The 25,770-nt window shown below is 40.0% G+C and overlaps 1 protein-coding gene across 33 annotated transcripts in view; it reads left to right on the forward strand.

Annotated features, from left to right (window-relative positions):
* The first annotated feature begins 1,036 nt into the window (after positions 1 to 1,036).
* Positions 1,037 to 25,770, forward strand: part of REPS1 (RALBP1 associated Eps domain containing 1) — a 65,805-nt gene continuing 41,071 nt past the window's right edge. For 30 of the 33 annotated variants that reach the window (XR_001465852.4, XR_003074221.3, XM_015284082.4 and 27 more), the window contains exons 1-3: positions 1,102 to 1,315; positions 19,038 to 19,161; positions 22,873 to 23,069. Coding sequence is in view for 31 of the 33 variants with exons in the window: in XM_015284082.4 (XP_015139568.1) it covers positions 1,163 to 1,315; positions 19,038 to 19,161; positions 22,873 to 23,069 (474 nt within the window). In the remaining 2 variants the exon portion in view is untranslated. Of the gene's footprint in view, positions 1,316 to 1,465; positions 4,453 to 4,752; positions 6,421 to 19,037; positions 19,162 to 22,872; positions 23,070 to 25,770 lie in introns of those variants that run through there. The other 3 variants (NM_001395988.1, XM_046938847.1, XM_046938846.1) reach the window with 3 other exon arrangements.

Here is a 25,770-nt window from a genome sequence, read left to right on the forward strand (position 1 = left end):
CAGGGGAGTTGTACCAGATGACCTTTAGAGGTCCCTTCCAACTCAAATGATCCTAAAATGATTCTATGATGATGATGAATGTGTCAAGGATGCTGGGCTCCTTCCAGAAGGCAAGCAAGCTGAAAAGACCTTTGTTGCACTGCAGTGAGACCATGCATTTACCTAGTGAACACCTGGCATCATGGAAAAGCATAAGTGAGAGAAATGCAGAGCAGATCTGGGTGAGGGGGTGAGCAAACTCATCCAACTCTGGTTCTTCACCAGAGAGTGATGAGCATGGAACAGGCTCCCCAGGGCTGCAGTCATGTCCCCAAGCTGCTGGAGTTCAAGTGGTGTTTGGAAAACACTCTCAGACATTGAGACTGGATTTGGAGTGGTGCTCGGTGGAGCCAGTGGTTGGACTCGATGGTCCTGTGGGTTCCTACCATCTCGGGAAGTGACTCTGTGATTCTGTGGCACTGCAAAGAGCATACTGAGGAAGGCAATCACTCATGGTACAGCATATGTAGTGAAAGGTATAACGCTTTATTACCAAGAAGGCCTGGGGCAGACCCCCAAGCTCCGAGCTGACATAGAAGCAGCCTGTGGGTTACCAGGGTGCTCACACTGGTTCCAAGATGCCAACATTGCTGAGTGACAAAGGCAACGAGCAGAACCACGCGAGTCCAAGACGCCCACGTGGGCCGCACGGGGGACGCTCCCCGGGGACGCACCACAACCCACCCCTTCCACCTCCTCACACGGGGCAGCGCCGCCGCCAGACCGAAAGGGGCGCTACGGGCAGCCCCCCACATCCGGGCCTCGGGTCTCCTCCTCCCGCTCCGGGGCCGCCGCTTCCGCCGCTTCCGCCGCCGCCGCTGCCCCCGCCCCGCCTGTCTCGCCGGGGCGCGCGCTCGCCCGGCGGTTGTGCGCAGGCGCGGGGGGAGGCGCGCAGGCGCGCCGCCGTGTGGGCGGCCGGGCGGGCGGTTGGCGGAGGGGACGGTGCGAGTTATCGCTCGCGCGCGGCGGTTGGTTGGGGCGCGCGGCGGCGGCGTCCACCCTCCGCCTCCCCGACGGGCCGGGCCGGGCCGGGCGCGAGGCGGCCCCGCGCGTTCCCCCTTCCTCCTCGCCGCCGCCGCTGGATGCGGGGCGGCGGCAGCGCTGCGCGGAACCGGGGCGTAAGATGGAGGGCCTGACGCTGAGCGAGGCGGAGCAGCGCTACTACTGCGACCTCTTCTCCTACTGCGACACCGAGAGCACCAAGAAGGTGGCGTCCAACGGGCGCGTCTTGGAGCTCTTCCGCGCCGCGCAGCTGCCCAACGACGTGGTGATGCAGGTAGCCGTGCCGGACCCCAGCCCGGGCACCGCCCCGCGCCTCCTTACCCGCGGCGGGGAGACGGCCTCGGTCCGCGCTGCCGCTCCTCCCCGGCGCCGCGCCCGGCCCGGCCCGGCCCGCCCGCAGCCCACGCGGGGCGCGGAGCTTTTGTCCGGGCCGGCGGCGGCCACCTGAGCCCGGGGGGAGGGACGGAGAGCCCCGGCGGCCGAGCGAGGGGAGGCTGCGGCGTACCGCGTCCTCGCATAGGGCACCGCTGCTGGGTGCGTGGGGCCTGCGGGGCGGGACGGGGCTGCTGGTAACCTCCTTTACAGCGACTGGTGGGGCATTGCCGTGTTTGAGGCCGTCCGGAGAACCCCGAAGCGCTTTGAGGTGTAGGAAGGGTCCGTCCTGCAGGATGGAGAAGGAGGCTGGAGGGAGTACGGGTTTCTGCCGTTGGGTGTTAATGAATCTGGTCCGTTTCATCCAAGTCACACGGTTTTTTTGAGGGTTCGTGGCAGATACTGACTGTAGTTAACAAAATATTTCTAACGCTGGAAAACGCAGTGTTAAGAACGATGTAGGTCCATGCTTACAATGTGCATAAGCAGAGTTTTAACACCGCTTCCATGAGCAGGTAACATGTAAAAGCTGGTAGCGGTAGGACAGAGCTATCGCCGTAGCAGACTCAGCTCTGATGTGCCTCTTGCGATCACTTGATGAAAGTATTCCCAGTGAATCATTCTCACCAGCACCTGTTTGTAGCAGTTTCCTGCTTTTGGAGTTCCCCGTTCCATACTTAACGTGGCGTTTTGAGCTACCTTGAAGGAATGCTTTTGGTAGAACTGTGCCCAAAAGCCATTCTATCCTCTCTGCACTTACGTCCTCTTCTTAGCTAGATGAGCAGCCCCGTCTAACAAAGCAACAGTTACTGTGGCTGGAAATACAGCACACAAATGTCAGCGGTCAGCACTTTATTCCCAGATTTCAGGAGAATACTTATGCTTAACAAGGATTACTGATTTGTTCTGGGCCGGTAAGTGCGAGTGGGTTAGTTAAAAGGACTTCAGATGCCTTGAATCATGTGCTCCAGCTCAGTAGGAAAGGTGATAGTTGGCAGTGGTTGTTTTTAAATGGAAATAAAGGAGCAGGAGAGGGCTGAATAAGAAAAACTTCTCACTGGTAAAACTAGTAATCTTTTATTTGAGGACTTGTCAGACAGGACTGAATGGTTCAAGTCTGTGTGCTTGGTGTTTTATGAATGAGTTTTCTCAAGGGCCACCCACTGTTACTTTTGGATATGGCCAGCGTGTTTCAGAAGAATCATCCCAGGAAAGTGAAAGTTTACATGTTTGTTCCATTTAAAATCTCTTTTTTCCATAAAACTTGCCTGTTTTATCTACACAGGGATCCAGACTAGTACTGGAGGTTGCTTTGTGTGAGCATTGGGTACAAGAAGTTGGAAAGACTTGGAATTTTGAATGCAAGTGGCCACAGATTATGTCCTTATCTGTTGCAGAGGAGGTGAAGTATTTTCTCGCAAAGTAGAGCACATCTGAATGAAAGCTAAACTACTCAGGCATCATTCCATGGTTTCTAAATAAGCAAACTTAAGGAGCAGACCTAGCTTATCTCTGTAGAGATCGCAAGGAAAACCTTGCAGTTAAAATGGCAAACGAGATGTTAGATTGCATGAGGTATGAAACTGTAAATAATACAAAGAAAGTCAAAATGCCCTTAGCAGTGTGACTCATTTCGGATGGCTTGTGCAATTGCTTTGGGTCACCTGTGAAGTACCTTGTATTTAAGGACAGACTCTAGTTGCGTAGCTCTTCTTGGTCTCAGCAAAATATGCGTCTGCTTGATACCTGCACCAAGACATTGTATTTCCAAGGGAAATTGTATTTTCTGCTTAGAAGCTATGAGTATAAAACTAAAAACTCCAAATGATAGAGCTTATGAAATAATGAAACCGGGCGATGGAGGTGGGATTTTCCTTTAACCACACAGTACTGTGCCCTTACCTGTTCATTTGAAGCACCTGATGTTTGTGGCGGAAAGGAACTCAATTCAGTTTCTCAAATCTTATATAATCTTGGAATGCAGTCGTAGTAGTAGTCATGTGAAATGCAAAACAGTGCAAAATTGCTCTTCTTCAAATTCACAGGCACCAGGTAGTCCTGAGGAGCTACCTGAGGTTTCGCTCTTCAGTCCTGTGGGTCTGTAAATAACCTCTGCGTAATCCAGAATTGACTCTGTTGAAAATGAGCATGTGTGACTTAATTGCATTTCTGGGGCCATAACTTGTTTTGTTCCCAAGTCTGTTCTTTGGGGGCGGATATACATACAGCCTTTCCTGCAAAGGGTTATGTTTATTTGACGGTTTTTTTTTATGTCTTACAACATGAAAAGTTAGTAACTGCTCTTAATCATTTTCCCTTCTGGCTGTAAGAGGTTCTCTCAGCTGCCTGATAAAGGAGAAGAAATGTACACACAGTAGACTGAAACAGTTGCATTTGATGTATATAAATCATATGCTCACAAGGCAACAAAAACTCAGTATGAAAAGCTGCACGTGATACATAGTATATACCTAAAATAGGGACAGTCTTAGCACTACCACAGTGAGAATGTCACTGACCTTCCCTCTTAGAGCCTTAACTGCACGTGTGAGGACACCAGCCTTTCCTTAACCTTCATTTCTGCTTTTTCGGTGCACATCATTGAAATTAGCATTAAGGTAGAAGATGTACATAAAATAGTGAATAAAAGTATGTGTGTTGAGATAACAAGTCCAGCTGCTTCACAACAGTTAGTATTTGAGTACTAACAGTATGTGAGTATTTAAATTGCTTTCAGGGTGTGGTTTCATACTGCAGTTAAACTGATCTAATGATGAGAAGGCACTGATGGAGGTGGCTCAGTCTTCTCCCCAACCACGTGCTCCTACTTTCAATTTCTTCCACTTGTCTGATGCTTTTGTACTGTACTGGTTCCAGAGACTATACAAGTAGAAAATTTCTTTTTTTGTTGTTGATTTTTATCTCTGTATCAGCTAACAATGAGGCTGAATGAATGTCAGCTCTGGCATAAGGAAAGAGGCATGAAAACCACTCGCTGGCAGAAAAAAAAGGAGAGCCTTCCCCTTTTAGGGTGACCAGGTATTTCACTTGTCACCTAGCACAGCTATCTTGTTTGCTTCAACCATGAGAAGTTGGAGCTGCGTTATGCTGGCACTGTCATTCATTTTTTTCCTAACTCAGTTACCTGTGCATTGGTGTTTGTGTTAGCAAGAAATGTAACACAGCACAAGTGATGCTGAGGACCTGATGTTAACACTGTATATGCGTTTCACAAGCTCTGCTTTGACGAAGTTCTGGAGTGATCTTGTAGACTGTTAGCACTAGGTGTGTTCCTGGAGTGCATCTTCTAGGTCAGCTTCATAGAAAAAAAAATGTAGTAGCCTGCTGTGAGGTACTTCCGTAGCATGACCTGGAGCAGTGGCATGCACAAAAGATTTGCTTCAAATGCATTTTCTATGTCTGACCTAAAATGCTAATGTAGACGTGCTGTTTAAGTCAGTTCTTGGTCTCTCTGTGCTGCTGGTCAAGTTGCTTGTAGAAGCTATCGTTGGATGGAACAACAAAAGTTCATCGCCTATGTGTGAAATTAGTACAGTGGTTGTCCTATTTGTTCAATCTGTGCAATTCTTATTTAACTGACTGAATCACCAAATATTATGAACTACCATTCTTTGAGTATGAATTCCAGAAACTTTATAAGATAAGAATAAAATCAGCTGTGCATATGATACTCATCTGAAATTAAGGAGTTGAAGCATCGTGCTTTAAAAATACAGCAATACTACCGAATGACCAATACACAAGAATTTGCATGCACTTTCTCTAACAGTAGTGAATGACCATCTCAAATTTGACAGCATGTGCCTTAGTTTAGTTACTTGACTTGTGATTTTTTGCTATAAATTCTTTGAAACGACAGGTGAATTGTACAATTACCCTTGTTCTGTTTTAACTACAGATGTGTCCATATTAGCCCATTTAAAACCTAATGTAAAGCCTAGTTTTGGTCTTTCTCTTGTTAGCCAATTTGAAATCTATTTCATTTCTAAGGAGTCTGTAGGGACAAATTAATTTTGATCATTCTTGTCATTGATGTAGAAATGACTGCCGCTGCTTGTTTTCCTCAAACTCTGTCAGTTTTTTGCCCTTACATCAGGACTGTAAGAGTGCATACCTGTGATGCAGCTCCTTCACTGGAAGGTCCAGACCCCGAGCACAGAGCCCTGTTCACCAGCTATGCTCCCTGGGCAGTGCAGGAAGTCAGCCAAGGTGCAGACATATATGGTCTTCTGTTGTCCTTATGGTGCCAGTGGAAGCTGAGCCAGGGCGTGCTTAGGTTTACCTGTGTGGTGGAGACATGCAGAAGATTAGATCTAACTATGATTAATTTGCTGAGTTCATCATCTTTTCTGGGCCGGTGGGCTAAGAAGTTAGAATGCCTTATGCATGCAGATCCCATCCTTTCACTCTTTGCATTTGGAGTATATTTAAAAATTCATAGCACTTCTAGATCTCAAAAAAATGTGTGCTGTGTAAAAACAAACAACAAAAAACCACTTTCTTCTAATTATAACTTCTGCATAAACTGAAAACAGGCCCAATTTTTAAATAGCTCACTAATTATATCCAGCATATATTTGGTTTGTTTGTTTTACTTTAAAAGCTATAAGCTTTTCTGTGGTTTTAAAATAAAATTAGTTTAAAATTTGTGATAGCTGATTATTAAGGCATTCTAGTGCAGAAATGTGTAATTATATTTAGTATTTTTCTTATTTGTACTATTTTGTTAGCTTCAGCACCATAAAGCTGATGAGTAAGTAGCTCTTTATAATTATAATCATCTGTAATCTATACACACAATCCGTATAACACTTGTTATGTATTATAGGGATGTTTGTCTCTACTTGATGCTGTATCCCAGTTCTCATTTAGGAATCTGCTGTAAATACAAACAGTTCCTGGGTCTAAAGCTGAGAATATTCAGTTTGTGAATTGCCCACTCTTTCCTACAATGCAAGTGTGGAGCGCTTTCATGTCAGCTGAGCAGTAAGTTAAACTTGTTTCTTGTAAGGATGAGATATTTAAACAGCCTGCTTTCTGTTAGTGCCAGAAATTGTGCTTAGTCTTTGTATCCTGCGAATTGTGCTTTGCCTTTTCTACGGAACTGTGGTACAAATGTTTTACACAAATGTTGTTACTTTCACAGAGACTGCTGGGCTGCAAATTGTTTTCTCTTCACAGTTAATTAGTTTGAGCGGTCTCATATCTCAGCAGCATTTGCTCAGAGAATAATCATTGTTTTATAAACCAAAAGCAGGAAGCTGATGGCAAAACTTTAGTGCTGTAGATAAGCTCTATTAGACTTACATTTATTTTCGGCTGATTTCTTATTGTAATTGTTTTTCAGCCTTTGAAATTGACCGGAATTCATAATTCATAGTACATAATCCCTTCATAATTCCATATGCCAGCACAGCATTCAGAAAATTTCAAGTATCACAGCTCAGCTTTGTTTGAAAACGGTTGTGTTTTTTTTTTTTCATGTGCCATCAGAGGACAGTAAGGGATGAATAATACCCATTCTGACATGGCAAAATCTGTTCAGAAGTATCGGGAACTTTTGTGAGAAACGCAGCTGTCTTAGAATCAAGTTACAAACTTGTGCTGTAAACTTGGTCTAATTCTTTTGTGTTAAACTGTTGAGCACTTCCTCCACCCCTAGAAAAGCTGCAAACTTGCCTTCATCTTAGTCTAATCTTCAATAAATATTACTTTGGATACGAAGGCGCTTGGAACTAGATGATCTTAAAGGTGCCTTCCAACCCAAACCATTCTATGATACTGTGAAAATTGTAGGACTTACTGGCAGTCTCCATGACTTTTCGATTCTGTTTGCTCGTTTTTAAAATGCTAGCTCTTACAGACAAGTTTTGCATGTATTAGGTCATAAGTATTTGCCATTTAAATTAGACCTCCTTTTTTGGAGGTTTTTTGGACATTAACGTAGTTCAGCTCTTCGCCTAAATGAGTTCAAAGGATGTAAACAATAGATTGACTGTCAGACTTTTTTTAACTTGAGTTTGTGTAGTGATTATTGTATGAAGATACATTTCCCACTTGCTCTTTTTCCTTCACTATTTCTCTAGATGAAGCATTAAGCCAGAAGTGCTTAGTCAAGCACTAATTTACAAAATCAGTACTCAGTGTTTGTGACACGTGTGTTTTTCTGACTGGGGTTGTTGTCTAAACAGACCATCCCCTGTACTTGCTATAGAAAAAGTTCATCAAAGCTGTGTATAAGCTACCTGTTTGTGTATGAAACAATGCTTTGATAGGTTAAAGGGCTTGGGAAAGATGACAGCTTGACCTGAATTTTTAGAATGATTAACTTCTGAGATCTAACGTACTCCCAAAGTGTATTAACAGAGCAATTAGCAGACTCAGCTTTAAACAAGTCTCTTTTTCTCCAGCAATTGTGGAAGGGATTGACCAGCACAGGGCTGTACAAGAATTTAGCATTACTCCTGCTTCATAAATGTTGTAGAAAAGCCTCTTCTTATGGCAGCAATGTGTACAACTTGTTTTTCTGAATTAAAATGACTGAAATCATTGAAGAACCTAGCACAAGTAACTCTAAGTCTCAGATATTGTCTATACATGCACATTTTTTAGAATTTTGACTAGATTTTGTTTCGACTTTGGTAGACTTGTGGGCTTGTAGACCTTATTGAGAGGAGGAAAGCTGTGCAGAGTAACTGATGAGGGCTTTCTGGTCAGCTGAACTCTGAGAACAGACGTAGGTGGGAGAGCAGTATAAAATAGTAGGTACGGGAGCTTCTTGTGAACTTGTACGGAAAGTGTTCAGGAATAACAAGGCAGATCTGACCATGCCTCGGTGTGATGACTAATTCTGGGATCAGGGAATGCCTTAATCTTCACTGTATGCTAGTAAACAGCCAGTAGCTCGTGTTCATTCTGTGAAGCTTTTCTGTCTTACATTTGTTCTGGTGTAGTGATCAAAGTTGACTTTTGGTGAAAATACTAAAATCCGAAAAGGGAGAAAATAAATTAGCAAGGAATATCAATCGTGTAGAAGGTCTGAAAGGAGTCAAGGTGTGCACGCTGTTCTGTTCAGCATTTAGCAATGAAGAAGGAATTTGCAGGACAAATGCTCAGTGTAGCATGGCAGGAACACCCAGAGTTAGGACATTCACATGACCTCCCCTGAACAAACTTGCATGATTTAATGTTTATAGTAAGAATTTGAAATGCTAAATATGTTGTTGCTTTAAAATACCTCTTCAATACATAACTGAACTTAGATGCCTTTTCAGTGATTGTATGGCTACTATGGCTGTTATCATTTGTTCTGGAAAATGCAATCACTTGAGTATGGTGGAATCATCCTGGGAGACTGAAATTGTCACAGGCTGATCCAGTTACTGAGAGTTGGTGCTGAAGTGCGTTTCCTCCTCCTATTGCTTGAATTCTTCACGCCAGCATCGTGGAAAGGAGGCATGCTTTGTTTTGAATAGAAATCTTAGTGGCCTGATATATTCACATATCTTACTCATCTACAGAGGATTAATTTGGACAGATGTACTTTGTGGATTTGCAACTACTCTTGCTGTGACATTCTGTTCAGTCGCCTCATTTCTACCTTTTCTGCACCTCCAAAATGCAAAGCATTACAACTTTCTTGAGGCTGCAGCCTTACAAGAAGTTTAGAGGCACACGAACAAATCATTGCCACCAACCACGTGCTTCCTTGTACTTGCTGAAATGTTCGTTGACTGAACAGTAGAAGGATTCAATTTAATAAAACAACAGATAAGAGTCACTTTTTGCAGGCTTACTGAGTGGAGTAATCATACTGTGTGATCAGATACACGAGAACCAGCTAATGCTCAGGAGTGGGGAATCGTGCAACTGAGAGCTGAGGAAGGAGGAGTAACATAACAATGGTGTGACTGAGCAAAGAGCTATTTAGGTTAAGCAGTAATGTAAAATTGCATAGGAAGAGGAGACAGGTATGTGGTATATCCCTTTTTAAAAGAACCTCTCTTTCTGCATCTCTAGGTCTCCAGACTGTCTTTCGCTGCTTCCAATTCTTTTCCTTCCCAGTCCTCCTTGCTGCCTTATTACTATTATCTTTCACACGAGCACCTACTCCACCAGAAAAACAGCAGTTAGAGAGCTTCTTGGTGCAAGCAGAGAGCAACTTTACCTTGAGTTATTCCAGCTAGCATTTTGTACAGTTTAGTTAGGAGGACAGTAGTTGTTTTGTGAGCTTTCATCTGGCTACTTGGATTTTCCTTTGTTGGTGCTATTAAGTATGTCAAAAAGGATATGCTTTTTTATTTTGTCCCACTTTTGAAGATATTTGGCAATAATTTGCTTAAGAGTTAGGGTCTGCTGGGGAAAGTCTGTGGCTCTAGATCAGTAATCTTTGGAGAAGGGGCCTCTCCAAATCACCATCACGATCTTGTGGGCCGTTCAAATATATGCAGGATGTATCTGCCTCACCTTTATGGTAAGTGTATGCCTTATGTACATCTGTGTGTGTACAGGTGATGATTAGCAGCCTTTACAATGAATAATCAAAACAATAAGGGAACTTTGGAGGTTTGTATGAGAGGCTAATAGTGAGGAGATTCTGGTGTATGCCTGCTACAGCTTTTACAGGAGCTGTTAGCAGAACCAAAAGCTTTGACTGGAAATGGAAAAATTAAAGCTACTGTGTTATGAAGTGTCATCCATGAATGAGTCTTTAAGACACCATTGACATATGTGCTGTCAGGAACAACAGGAGATATTGCAGACCACTTCTGGAATGGGATAGGTCAGGAATGTCTCCTGAATGTATTTTTTGTTTGGAAAAAGCTGCTCTGTGCTGCTTTCTTTCTGAACCTGGAGGTCAGATGTGTCAGGCCACAATGGTTTGGATATGTAGATTTGCCTTGTCAGTTCAATTTGCAGGATGTACTCCCTGCAGACTTGCAAAGTTCTCCTGCTACCATACTGATACGTTGTCTCAAGTGAAGAGCTTCCCACTTCAGAGGCCCTTTTATCTAATGGTGTGGATTACTCCTTACAATGAACTTTAATCTGTTTTAGGTGTTTTTTGAGTTGAGCTGCGAGCAGTGCTGGTTGTGCCTCTGGGAGTGCAGATTTAAGGAAGGGGAAAAACTGGTGGGCAGCAGCAGCTGGGAGAGGAGTGAGAAAATGTGAGGAAGTGGCTCTACAGCCCCCAAGGTCAGCACAGAAGGAGGGCAGGAGGTGCTCCAGGCATGGAGCAGGAGTTCCCTACAGTCCAGGAGAGGCCCATGGAGGAGAAGGCTGTCCCTGTGCAGCTCCCAGGCACTGTGCAGAACAGTTCTCCTCATGCAGCTGTGGAGGAGCCTGAGGTGGAGCTGGAAGCCTAGGGGAGCTGCTGTCCATGAGGGACACTCCTGAAGGATGGGCCCTGTGGTATGGAGCTGTGTTGGAGCAGTGTTTGAAGAGCTGCAGCCTGTGTGAAACTCAGCTGGGATTAGTTTGGGATGTCCTCCCATGGGAGGGACCCCATGAACTTCAAGGACCATGAAGAAGAAATGAAGCATTATGGACTGACTGTAGCCCCCATTCCTTTTTCCCTTCCGCTGTTTGGGATGAGGAGGTATAAGAGGGTGTGTGGGGAGTAAGGTGTTAAGTTTTACTTCTCACTGTCCTTGTCTGTTATCAACAGACAATAAGTTAAGTTAATCTTCCTTACCCTGCATCTGTTTGTACTCCTGATGGTAATTGGTGAGTGATCTTCCTGTCCTGGCCTCAACTGTAAGTTTTTTTTAATCATATTTTTTTTCCTCCTGTTTTTTTGGAGAGGGAGAGAGAGAGAGTGAGAAATGTTGTGATACTGAGCTATCACACAGTGATAGTGTATTATAGATTTATGAAAATTAGATTTTATATTATCTGTGGGGAAAAAATGCTCCTTTTGAAGTGAAAGATCTAAAATACAATTAGCTAAAAAATAGGTGGAAATATTGTGCATTCATTTTTTTTATTGTAGTATTCAGTTATTAAAAGTAGCATTTATTTTGTGCATGTGTCATGGCAGCATTTCATATGTTTTTGCTGCTTTTCTATTAACAGAACAAAAAACTTGAGTCCAAATCTGCCAACCCTTACTGAGGGCTGACTGAGAGCATGGACACCCCTGTAAAAACAAATTCCAAAATACCAGGGTAGAATCATTTATCTGAGAGTTAAAAATAGTGGGTCATTTTTTGAACGGCTAATTAACTTATTCATTTCTGAGGTGATTAATTCTGAAATGCCTGATTTGTGTGCATGTTTGAATTTGAAATGACCTGTGTAATAGGGAAGCTTAACTCTTGAGTATGTGAAGAGAATTGTTATACTTGGAGCTATCAATCAGTTTTTTTCCCAGTGATATTTTAGCAGGGGATATAAACAGTGTGTGAAAACCAAGGGTAGGTAGGTATGTGCTCCGTACATACAGGCAGTGGGAGACTCTTAATAGTTTGTTGCTAGAGTATGTGTCCTCTTGTAAGTAATTCAGTGCTATTGATTTTATTTCTTTAAAGGCTTGTGTTCTAAAGCCAGATCTATGGCTTTGGCTGAGATCAGTCTTTCTGGAATAGTCAGTAAGACTTAAAAGCACGTCAGTGTCCCAAATATATATCTTGTGTTTGCAAATTCTTAGTAGTAAATACATTAAACTAGTTGGTACTATGTATCTGAAGTACCTAGTAAAGTAACTACATATTAGATTTAGGTAATAATAGCCTTGCTGTTCAGCATATGAAAGTTTTCTACTTCACACTTAACTGGATTAAATATAGCTACTCTTTATCCTTCATAAAAGCATTTTGGAAATAAACTTGAGGTAGGTTTAAGACTGTTAAAATATTTGTCAGATATTGCCAGTAGTGGTGAAACATAGAATCCTGTGCAATACTTGGGCCATTTCTTTTAGCAGCAGTCTGTTTGTCCTGTCTCCATTATTTTTTTTCTTCCCAAGTGCCTCCACGTGCCAAGGTCTGTGGAGCCCTGCAGGGAACTAGGTCAGAGACTTGTCTTGGTTAAAAATAACCCATCAGAAGAAGGATCTTTGTCAGTTCTTTCTTGTTGCTACTATACAGTGCCATAAACAACTGTTGCATCTCAGAAACTACCTGTCAAGTGAGATTTTTCTGCAGAGAACTGCAAAATTCTTGATTGAAAACTGATCAATATTTCTTTGTCTAGCCAGTGGTAGGTGAGAGAGTAGTTACAGAACTGTCAGCCTGGAGGACAGTGGTCTGCACTTAGTGAAACAGATCCACTTCAGTGGAGTGGCAGGAATTGATCTACTAACAGATGGCTGCTGAACAATGAGTTTGAAGGTAATTAATTGCGAGGAAAGATATATTCAATTTAGCAAAAAAACAGGACAGATTTTCATAGGTTTCCCATATATAGTGATGGTAAATCTTCTCCTGCTGGAATATACATTCCTGAGAAATATTTTTTTCAACTGCCTTTATACTAAATTACATTACCCTGTAAAGTTATAGTTAGTTTTATTGTAGCTGAGGTGAGTGGATTACATGACTTCAGAAGAGCACCTTTATATGAGAGCACATTTTAGTACCCAGTATGAATTTGTTGTGCAGTAAACTTAATCTAGACACCATATGTCATTTTCTGCTTAACATTTATCTTCAAAGAGCCTTAGGATTCTTAGCAATGAATGACTGCAAATGGGACACAGAAGTAACATTATTGATATAATGTTTTTCATCTTAAACTGTGAATGAAAATTAATCTCTAATCATAGTTATGTTTCATTGAATTACCTGAAAACAGAATACAGATTATTCTTTCTACTTTTCCTCAACTTTTTAATCTGAAATAGACCCTTAGTTTCTTTTTCAGTGTACCGCTTGTTTTTCATTAGAACATTATGGTCAGTGTGCACAGCAAAACTGGAAAATTGTGGATGAAGTACTGAAGCAAAAGTGTATTCATAGGTCTGCTTTAACTTCAGTTTTCAGACTTACGTGAAAACTTGTTTTGCAGCTCTGGTGCGTGGTTCATATGAAATAATTCCTGATCCTTGCTTTATTTGAACACAGGAGAAAACTTTCTTACTGCAAGGGTGATTGAACAAGGAAAGAGGCGGACTCTGTAGAGTCTCCTCATATATCCTTGGATGTACTCAGAACCCAACTGTACATGGCCCTAAGCAAAACGCTGTAGCTTCAAGTCAAGGTGATTGGTCTGGGTGATCTCCAGAGGCTCTCTCCAAGCTCAGCTATTTGTGGTCCTAGGCAAGGCATCTTTGTGCTTATGAATTTATTAAATAAAAAAAAAAAAGCTTTATTCCAATAATTGGACTACTAGAATACCTCAAATGATGAATCTGCTTATAAAATTGAGACCAAAATATGTATTCAGGATCCCAGTTCTGCTTCTTTCTTAATATCAGTATATGATTCATGTATATAAATACAAAGTTATTATTTATGTATGTGTATATTTTTAGTGGATAGTAAACTTGAGTTAATATCCTAGTTTAGTTGATGTGATACAGAAGGGCCCAGTAATGAGCTTGTTCACTCCCTCCTCACATTCATTCCCTCTCCATCCACTGTGCGTGTTGTCACTGCCAATCTTGAAAAGTTGCCTCAGTCTTGCTCCTTATAACTTTCTTTTATGGAATGGTTAGTACTTTAGTAACTCCATCCAAGCAGTTGAAAGATGTCTTTAAATCTTTACTGTGGAGGTGGCATGTATCTTACTTCCTTACCTCCTTTATTCCTTACCACTGAAGAAGTTATAAATGGTTGTGCTATATGTGTTATATGTGCTATATGTGTTATATAAATAATATTTGCAGACTGTGGACTTGATTTGCCTTGCAAAAGAGCCTAGGGGCAAGGGACTGTGATAATCTTGAGGACTTTTCCGAAAGCTTGTCTGAGTTGTGAAAAGTACATTTTAACACATTTGATAGAGATGTGATTTGTTCCACTTCACTTGGAATTTTAAAAGGTTCTTAGTCTTCTAGGTTTTTTTTGGTTAACAAACATCTCCACGTCCAAGGACCTCTTATTTTATACCTGTAAAAGTTCTAGAAGATACGTGCTTGAAAAGGGATTCTTCGTCAACATACCATTTCCTATGCATGTCTGATCTGTGCCAACTCCTGATGCTACTGATGTTGGTGTTATTTCTTTGCAGTATGCAAAAGGACTGTGTGTGCAATTTCATAATTAAAAAAAGCCAACACTGCCTTTTGTGTCAACAGTTTCAAGTAGTTCTGGAGCTTCAAAAAGTTGTCACCACTAATTTGCTTAATTGCAACAGCACCGTGTCAGGATCTTCCTATCTAAGGACATGAAACAATAATAGAGCATTTTGTCTTGAAGATGACTCTGCATTCCTTGGAGTGTTTTAGGAAAATCTTTTTCCTCTATATTCCTTAGAAAATGAAATTCCTAAAAATAAAAGAAACCTCAGAAGCAATCCCTTGATTTATTTTTTTCCTGTCAGTATAGCTTACTGTCTGTTGAGTATTTAAATCCTCCTTTGAGGAGATTATAGGTAGACTGTTTTGGGTTTGTTTGGGCGTATTGTCAATGAGCTCAGGGGTCTTCAGTAGATCTTTGCGTTTAATGATTTTACTTGACCATCGGTCGTGTATCTGGCTGAGTTACAGTCTTTTTGAAAGGGTGGTCTCGTTTGGCTTTCTTGGAGGGGATTTGACAGGTCCTCGTTCAGCAACATGAGGGCATTCCATTTTTCTGTATCTTTAGCATTTTTCAGTTTTCATGATGTATTCTCCTTAAATGTATTCTCCTGCACTTCTCTCCTTTGAATCCATGCTTGTCTTTCCTCTCTAATACTTACTGCCATTGTAGCTTAATTATTAATCCAGTCTTCAGCTGAAGTGTTTTTCTTCAACCTGGCAATACTGACCAGCTCCAAAAACAACTGTTTCTAGTCCAGCACTGACTTTGAACTGCCAAAAGCCAATACTACCCGATGATTGCATAGGCTCCAAATACCTGTGTCACTGCTTCCTTTCACAAAAAGCTTTTCCAGATTCTGTTCAGTTGTTCATCTGTTAATGCTAGATCACTGGATCAGCAATCTTTTTTTAGGTATAGTCAAGTACATGGGTAATGGTCTGTCTTCCAAAATATGCTTAAAAAAAAAAAAGAAAAAACAACAGTAATTTATTATTGCACTGGTTTTGTTAGTGCTATCTCTTACTGAATCTCTGCTGTTTTAATTGAGCCAGTTATTTAAACACAGTGGTTTTTTCAGCCTTTGGCTAAGTATGGGCAATTTCCATAGTTCGTGCCTCAAAGTTTTTATTCTTTGAGCTCTCACCTGCCAGTTTACTGTAATTTGTTTCCATATGGAACTTCTGGTAGTCTAGTGTATTGACACTAATATATTGTATTGAAACATGAACTATTTTATTTTAATTAATGAATCTTAAAAAAAAAAAAAAATCTGTTGACTTCTGTCCAGACATCACACTGCATGAATACAGTATGGGGAAAGTACAAATAGCACTGGTGCTGTAGGACAATGTGAAGTGTGGAGCAGACATATCCAAGTTAATTAATGCTGCTAGCTTTAGTTTGGAAGGATTTATAAGCTCTATGCACAGCAGTAGACCTCCTGATCCTCCAGGAACTGCTCTGGGACTGAGTCTTTGTCTTTGAGTCTTCCCAATTCTTTCTGTGACAGGTTTCGCAACAACTTACTTTCATGAGGTCCTAGAATCCTGGTGCATGGAAAGGAAATACCCAAGAAACCTTTTGTTGGGTCTTTTGCAGCTCTACTTTAGTTAATAAACCTGTGCTTGATTGCACAACGATTGAAGTCTTTCCTGTTTCAGCAGTAGTGCAGCGTACAGTCTAACTCCTCATGGACCTCATGGTTCATTTTCTGCTATGTGAAAATGTTGACTGTTTCTCAGTTGCAGTTTGCCAACCAAAAGTAACTGTGAGCTCATCTGTCCTTCAGAACTGTTTCTCATGAGAGCAGGGAGTTCTTTCTGGACAACTTTCTTTAAGCCTAGTAAATGTTAATTCCAGTAGTTAGGAAACTGAGAAGATATATCAAGAGACTAGATTTGCTAAAATGGGTACGACTGTGCTGAGATGTGAAGGGTGAGGGGGGAGTTAGTGCCACTTGATGTAGATGATGCTGAGATTCTTAGTGCCTTCTCTGAATGATCATCACAGTCAACTTTTTGCAGGCCTTTGAGCCTGGGAATGGCTTCAAAAGAAGAGAGAAACTTGTAGTAGTGTAAGAAGATGGATGTCTCAAAAAAAATATCACAGTATCGTAGAGGTTGGAAGGGACCTTTGGAGATCATCTAGTCCAGCCCCTCTGCTAAAGCAGGTTCCCTAGAGTAGCTTGGTTACATATCAAGTCTGTAGGACCAGATGATTCCAAAGATACTGTGAGAGCAAGTGAATGTCATTGCAAGCTTGCTTTCTTATCTTTGAACTGTTGCAAAGATTAGGGGGCCTTGGTGACTGGAAAAAGACATATTGCAGCCATCTTCAGGAGGAGCAAGGGTTCAGGGAGCTTCATTCTGATCAACTACACTTTGGTCCCTGGGAAAATTATGGAACAAGTCCATTTGGAAGCCATTTCTCAGCACAGGAAGGCAAAAGCAGTGACTGGGATTGGCAAGTGTGGATTCACCAAGGATACTTATTAAGCAGATGGCCTGCTGTGATGGAAAGACAATAGAACTGGATAAGGGGAGAAGAGCAGCAATGTCATTTACCTTGACTTCAGCAAGGCTTTCATGATAGTGTCCAACAGGATCTTTGTATCTCATTTGAATCATTACAGTCTAAATGAGACTGCTCTATGTGTTAAAGAGTCTGGATTGTTGAACTTAGTCTGATTTGATGTGTCATCTTTAATATCTTGCCAGTGATCTTCAGAAGCAGGAATGCACCCGTATCAAATTTGCAGGCCCCTGAGGTTGGGGGAGTGCAGTCAGCATGTTTGAATACATGGCTGCCTTTGGGAGAGACCAACATTTGTATAATTTCATAACAAAAGATATAGGATCACCTTTGTATTACATAGCACACAGGGAAGAAAGAGGAATAGGATAACATCACTTTTGTGCTGTATTTCTTAAATGAAATAGTGCATATGGTGTTGTTATTTGAAGAACCTGAAGTTTTGCATGCTCTGTCTGTCCTGGTGCACGTGTGTGTATGTGTGAATCGTAGAACCATTTGAGTTGGAATGGTCCTTTAAAGGCTGATAAGACCAACTCTCCTGCAGTGAACAGGGATATCTCCAGCTAGATGAGGCTGCTCGGAGACTTGTCCAGCCTGACTCTGAGTATCACCAAGGGCATCAGGTCTCCCTAGAGCCTTCTCTTCTCCAGGCTGAACAGCTCCGGCTCTCAGCCTGTCCTCGTAGAGATGTTCCTCCCCTTGGATCATTTTTGTGGCACTCCTTGGATGCATTCCAGCAGGTTTGTGTCTCTCCTGTACTGAGAACTCCTCATCTGGATGCAGTACCCTGGTGAGGTCTCTCCAGCACAGAGTAGAAGGGCAGGATTACCTTCCTTGACCTACTGGCCATGCTTCTTTTGATGCAGCCCAGGGTATGGTTGGATTTCTGGACTGCGAGGGCACATTGCTGGCTCATGCCCAACCTGTCATCCACCAGTACCTCTTAGTCATTTTCAGCAGGACTGTGCTCAATCTTTTTGTCTACCAGCTTACTGGGATAGTGGGGGATGCTGTGACCCAGGTGCAAAACCTTGCCCTTGTTTTTTTATGAATCTCATGAGGTTCTCCTGGACCCACAACTGGAGCCTGTCTAGGTCTCTCTGAATGGTGAATACTGTCCATGATGGTAAATGCTTCTTTTTGTTCTGAATGAATGCTTTATAGGTTAATTATACAAGTCAGAAGTTGAGCTATTTCAAACATATCAGAATGGGCTAGAAGATAGCATTTGAAATAATCTAGAATGTTCACTTTTCATAAATTCTAACATATTCATGGAAATTTTCAGGCAGAAATGAGGGGCAGGACCATTTCTCTAGTATGATCGGTAATGTGCTATTCAATTTTGTATGGTGATTACTTGAAAATCCTCATTTAGTTTCTGAACTACATCTAGCCATCAGCACTGTTCTAAAAATCTTTCACATTCTTAAAAGTAGATTTCCTTTTTCTGTAGCAGTTACTTAAGACTGCTATAAAAAATAAACAAAGACAGTATAGCCCCTAATAGAATAGTTAGTAGTAAAGTAAGATTGTTACGGGCTTTCTAGTTGTGTGGGTTTTTTTTTTTGAATTTTCTTTTTTTGAAGACCCCCAGCAGCTAATGTGTCCTGTTCTTTCACATCTACTGTGTAGAACCTCTAAGAAGAGGTGAAAGAAATGAAAAGAAGAAAATTGAAGGAAACTTCAGTTTTAGACTTGGAACTTTTGCTGTCTGTGAAGAATATCATATGCTTTAAGTCTTGGTATCTAATATATAGGGATTCTGTATAAAGTTGTTACAGTCATTTAGTGCAAGATGTGCTGCTTTTGAATGTATGAAATTGCCTCTGTAGAACAATTTGTGTTTTTAAGTTTCCTCATAGAAGTAACTGTGTTTCATTGCAGATTATGGAGCTCTGTGGTGCAACAAGACTTGGCTATTTTGGAAGAAGTCAATTTTATATTGCTTTGAAACTCGTTGCTGTGGCCCAGTCAGGTCTCCCTCTAAGAGTGGAAAGCTTAAATACAGGTAAAGCGAAGGTGGGAGAGTGGGTTGGTTTTGAGTTGTACTTCGCTTATGGATTCTGGGAGAATGATCTTGTAAATTAACGTGGTTTGTCTTTCTGTACATGTTGATAACCTAAAAATACCATTTGTGGAGAGACTGAGGCAGTCTGTTCTTAAGCAGTAAATGTAAGATGAGGTACCTTACCTCTTATTGATTGAGGTAAGTGCTGTTATCATGGGCCAAGTGGACAGATACTATTGACTATTGTGTTAAGTACAAGTTAATTCTATAGACTATTATTTGATAACTTGTACCCTCTGAATAAAATATTCACTGGAGCAATGAGAATTTGAAGGAGAAGGGGAATGTAACATCTGCATGCTTTTGTACATGTTGAGTTTTTGGAACCTCGATAGTAACAAATGAAAACTTTACTTTTCCAAAGATGCATTCCTTTCCACTTGCTCTGAGTTTTTTCCCTTCTGTAGCCCAAATATCACGATTAATACCTTAAGATTTTTTTTAATTAAAAAGCCTCATCTGTAAAAAGTTCCTTTATCAAAGTGAACAGCTGTTGTTTTCTCAAGGGTTGGGTGTGATGTGGGTAATAGGAATAGGAGAGACTCATTTTAGGATGAATGTTCAGAGCAGCACAAAGTGCCTTGAGGCACTGCTGTAGCTTTCTGAGTAATGTAAGCAGATCCATGTCCATGTTGTTCTGTGAGATGAAAAGAAATTTAGGAAGATAATATACTGGTTTGTAAGCCACAGCAGCCTTTTGCAACAAGTACGCGACTCAGCTTTTAGTTTTTGAATGCAGCTTTGAATTTGGGTGAATACTGTAGTAGATTTTACTGCAGAATTAATGTTATGGTAGAATTTGTGTATGCAGATAATATTAAAAGCTCCTAAGCTTTCGTTTATTCTAAAGAATATAGATTAAGCCAAGTAAGTAAGGAGAATACAGTAAAAACAATCTAATAGCTTTGTCAAATACTTCAGTCCAAAAAGGAGTAAAGAATCATCACATGCTTTACAGTTATGTTTATTATGGGTTTCTACAAACAGTTTATACAACTTTCATGGGTTTTTTTGTAGCTTTTTGGAAACTTGCATGGTTTTATTCAACACTTCACTAATATTGAAGTTCCTTTAAGCTCATAAACCACCATGTTTATAAACTGTTTCACTAGTTCTTGAGCTGAATGTTTCAGAGATATAAAGCTTTGGCAAATTGTAGCAGAATGCCCTAGAATCAGTGAGTTGGAAGAAGGACCTTCAGTTCTTAATATCAGATAAAACTGAGACTTGATAAACAATGGTGGGATTTTTCATCGAATGCTCATGGAAGAAGGCAAATAATATAATCTGTCTGTAACTTACTTCAGTGCTTTTGTGTGCCTTATTTATATGTGTTAAGATACCTTAACTGAATTTTCTAATACAAAAAAAAAAAAAAAGTTGGGTTACATCAGAAGAAATTTGAAGGAAGGAATCAAAATGAAAGTACAGAATTAATTCCAAAATATGAAAACTCGAATTTGTGTGATGGAATATGTTTCCTTGATTTATTGCAGAGCTAGAAATACTTGTAATGGTTTCTAGACTTCTAGGAGTAATTTTCTGTAGCTTGTTCCAAACCTACTAAATACAACAAGTATAATCAACAGAACATTTATTTTTACCCTAGCTGTTTTTAGCTTTGGTTGTCTGTTGCCTTGGTTGCAGTGGTTCTAGTCTTCTCTATGAAGTTCTCACTCCTAGAGTAGTTCAAGAAATTTTGCTGCAGCTACTAAATAGCTAAAATACAGCAGGCTGAAAGACTCATGATGATTCCAAGCTTGGGTTATCTTCTTTTGAGAATTATGGTTCAGCAGTCTGGTCAGCAGGGTTCTATCTGCAGGAAGGCTTGAAGAGGAGTTGTTAGAGCCATCCTTTATGCTCTTCTTCTCTTCAAAGTGAAATATTTAAAGATTTTACTTCGAGACGTCTACTTTTTATCTCTGTATATTATGCATATTTTTGTTCAGTGATTGTCTTAAATTTTTTTCACTATTCTACATTTTCTCTCCCCTTCTCTTTCCTTTTGCTCTTTCATTCCCTGTGTTTCTCTTCAGCAGGAAGGAGGCTGGTTTTATGTGAATTACTGAGTGCAGACTACAGTTAAATTTGGGGTCCGAAGTTCATTCAACATAAATATTATCCAGTTGATTTTCAATTAACGAAGTGCTTTTATGATTACACAGATGTAGTTTACTGAAAATACTGGCTTTAATTATTATACTACAAGCTTCTAAGTCTGGCTGCTTGGTGGTTGTTTTTTTTTTTTTTTTTGCTATCCCAGCAAATTTTCCTTCCAGTTAGCTAAAAATTGAGACATTAATGAGCAGTATCTGTTCAGAAGTAATGTTTGTTTTCTAAGTATAGAATACTGGTTTTGGTGGAAGAGAGTGTTAATAAAGTTGTGGGCTTGAGAAATACAGAGAACTTTTATAAATTTTTCTAATTTAAGATCATATTTTCATTAATAACTACTGTAGCATTTGTAATTCGGAATTATAACAAATGTAATGTTAAAATGTGATTTTTCTGCTGTTACGGGGAAAAGTCAGAAGAAAAGTAAAAAAAATTGCATTTTTTTCAGTTGCCATGTAAAAGTTTAGTAGTACAGTAAGAACAGATCTGTATTATCTAGTCTTGTTTTTAAAGATGAGAATGATGTATTTTCTGTTCCTGATGAGCTATGCATGTTGTTTTGTGTGATAGTGCTAAATACCACATGCCAAAACCTCATGTTGGAACAAGTAGACTCAAAATAGAATTCCCTTGTATCAGAAGTAGTTCTCGTATTCTATGTAATCTACATACAGCAATGCATGGGAGGAGTTGAACTTGACCCATCCTGTAAATTGCTTTTCCAACACAGCAAAGATGAGTAATCTGTGTGGCAGATTCAGTTTATTTTGATTCACAGTGGACTAGTGAAAAACCTGGTTGGGATTCAGAAAAATGGTACAAGTCTTGCAGTGAGAAATAGAACAATTATATGGTTGTAAAACATAAACCTAAGGACCTTCTGTTCTTTTTGTAGAAGGTTAGGTGTTCATTTAAAAAAAAAAAAAAAAGATAGTGGAATATTCCCAGTTGCATTCCATTGAAACAACTAGTTTAGCTTCTCATAGAAAGGTGTACACACACGTTCAAGTTCAAGCAATATTTGCCATCTTTTTAATAAGGCTAGATTATATTGTCTACTATGAATACAGCTGTGACAGCAGCTCACTAAAGATGATGGTGAACACTGCTGTACTTCAGCATTTGTTTTGCTGATGAAATTTTTTAATGAAAATCTAATTTTACATATAGAGAGAAATGATAAATATCTAGAAATGGCAATTTCTAGAAATATTTATTGCAAATCAAACTTCAGTAATGAATGTTGGTGTAACTCAGAAAAGAGCAAAGTCTAGATTGCACTGCCTTTAGTGCAGATTTACAGTGAAAAGTTGATGGAGCTATGTGAAGTCTTGTATTAGAACTTGGTTAGCAGAATCATGATGCAGAAAAGGCATTTGCTGTTTTCTGACTAGAAGAGGTTGGCGATAACAACGGTCTTGGTATCTAAGTAATTGAGGCACATGTGAAATTTCAACTGAAAAATAAAGTGCATATTTTATTTTTAAAATTCATACTTCTATATAGTAAGTGGCCTGCTGTCTTTTTTTTAAACAGTGAAGGATCTCCCTCTTCCCAGATTTGTTGTGTCAAAGAATGAACAAGAATCAAGACACACAGCCTTGTATTCTTCAGATGCTGATAACCCAGCTTCTTATTCAGGTGTGATTCCTCCCCCACCTGGCAGGATACAAGTCAAAAAAGGCTCTGTGAGCCATGATGCAGTTCAGCAACGTACATCGACTGATCAACAGGTAAATTAACTTAAAAGATTAAATGGGACTCTTAACCACTAATCTGCTTCGTAGGTATCAGTCTGATAGTGTTTCTTAACTCTGCTACTTTCAATGTAGTTTCTTCAAAAAAAAAAAAAAACAACCCAACATACAACGTGTGTGTGTATATATAAATCTACATACATATCTGTAATATTTGTGTGTAGGGTGTATTTTTTTAATGTGTTCTTATATGTTTGAAATATTGGTGATAATTGAGACAGGAAAAAAAGAAATGTGTAGGATATGATAATTACCAATTTGTAATCATTATGATACTATTGCCTAGTTTATCAGAGTTCACATCAGCTTCCTGGTCTTCACAACAGTGTTACTGAATGCCATGGAAGACTGGATGTTTAGTCCTTCAATATGCTGTCATACCTTTAAACCTGAAATACTTTGTTTAGAAAAATCTCACAATGACTTCTCTCTGCCTTACGTGCTATTATTCAGGATTTTTGTTGTTAATTAGAGAAGGTGAGAGCCAGAAATAACAGACACACGGCAGTTTTTGTGTAGTGTTTCATTATATTGTAATGATGAGAAAACTGATTTCCTTTTGCTCACTGGTTCTCTCATCTTCAGCTACTTCATCTTCAGGGTATCTGAGTATAAGAAAACTGTACAGGCTTACGGCCTTGTGCTTTCTCACAATTCTTTATTTATATAAGTCTTTATGTTCTCTTTCCATGGGGAAATCTTTTTGTGACAGTCCTTTTTACTAAAGCAAGAACGCTACATTTGAATACTGTGTTTTGCTGGGTGTTTGTATCTGTGCATAGCTGTTGAGTGCCCTGTTTTTTTTTTCTGCTGTGGTATACTCTTTCCTGGGCTGATTTTGTTGCAAATCAAGGAACTTTGAAATTTTTCGTATATTCTCTAGGAGTCAAAGAATTCACTCATAAACATTTATTAATCTCTTTGGAATAGTCCAAGCTAACCCGATTAAAAACCAAAACATAAATTGGCAGAGGTCATCCATAATCAGTGGTTGTCACTTCCTTCCAAACTGGAAATGGAGGCAGTAATGAAATGAGCTCTTAGAGTAGATCTGAAGATAGCTTGTTTTCGTTTGGCTTTGGGGAGGTGTGTTTGAAATACAGTTCCAGAGATGTCCATGATCAATTTATCTGATGATGGGATTTTAGGTTGATTGAAGTAATATTTGTATGCTTCTATCCATTTTTGAGTTTTAGTGAATGACTGAAATTTAATACATAAATCTGTCCTGGTGTAACTTCAAAGCAACGAAGTCTAGTGTTTGAGATCTCCAAGTTCTGACAAAAGAGGCCACGTATTTACAAAGATGTGTAAGGATCCGAATTTCAGTTTGCATCTTGACTTGTTTAAGCAGCCTGATATCTCTGTGCATGGTATTATCAAAATAAAGAAACCCTACGTACAAGTGCTTTGAGAGATCTATCCCAGAAAATAGTCTCTTGAAGTAAACGTAGCTAACAATACAGCATTGAGTTCAGCAGTTCTAAGTTGTATTCATGGTTCAGAACATCAGGGAAGTATTGTCTGATTTTTTTGTACCCAGTTATAAATCTACATCTTCTGTTGTTGGTTCTTACATTTCTGACTGTATAACAAATCTGTTCAAGCTGCCTCATCTTGGTCTAACATTTATGTTTGGGTCATTATGTTAGAGTGGTACAGAGGATTTGAATCCCCTTAGACTGAGAATGGGATTGGTACCCCCCCCCCCCCCAGGTTTCTCACTTAGCCGTATAAATACCAATTGTTTGAGTGTTGTGGGTTTTTTGTTTGTTTTTTGTTGTTGGTTTTTTTACCCCCCAAAGACTAATAAATGACTAGAGGACTCTTTTTTTTCCTAGAAATGTGCTGATCAAGTTGCTTTTACCTGGAGATAATGCTTAGACTTGTAACATTGGCTGGACCTCCTTCTACATATTACGTGCCATCTTTTTCAAGATGGAAGTTGCTGAAGTTTGAGAAGTAAATTATAGCACATCATTTTCCTAGAGGCCACTTTTCTTTTTGGAGGAATTTAAGTGTCTTGAGATTATATACTTCATTTATAGAGCTTCTCACTTACCTGTTAGATACTCTAATAGTGATTCTGAAAATTGATTTTTTTTTCTTAAACTGTACACTGGCTTTGGCAATATGCCTGCCACTTCAAAATGCTTTGATTTCATAAAGTACTCTAAAATATTGATGTGAAATCATGTGCTGACTTGGCCCTGATCTTTGAAAGATGGTTACATTCATGCACCATTTTCTATGTTGTGAAATGTCACACAGATTAGTTTGATAATTACAGATAGCCTATGTAAAAGAATTTCACTTAAGGTATTGTGTGCTGAAATACAGGAAACTATTTCTCTATCAATGCATTATTTTGACAGCGTTATTATTATCAATGCATTATTTGGAGCTTCACTCAGATACAGTGAGGTATCAGGAAATTGAAATCAAGTTCTGTTTCCAGACAGGAGCTACAAATGAGGCTTCTTTTACAACAAATACAGGGCAAATACGAGAACATTGTTTTTTCTGTTGCTATTTGTGTGGTGAGTTTTTTAGTTTATAATGGCGTTATGTAAATGGAGCACTAGCCAGAAGTTTGTATCTCCTCTAATATTGCTGGTATGAATAATAGATGACAGAAGTCACATTCAGCTGTCATGGAAGCTGCTGAACTGATTTA

Source organism: Gallus gallus, chromosome 3, assembly GCF_016699485.2.
Source record: "Gallus gallus isolate bGalGal1 chromosome 3, bGalGal1.mat.broiler.GRCg7b, whole genome shotgun sequence".
In the NCBI taxonomy this organism is placed as follows: Eukaryota; Metazoa; Chordata; class Aves; order Galliformes; family Phasianidae; genus Gallus; species Gallus gallus.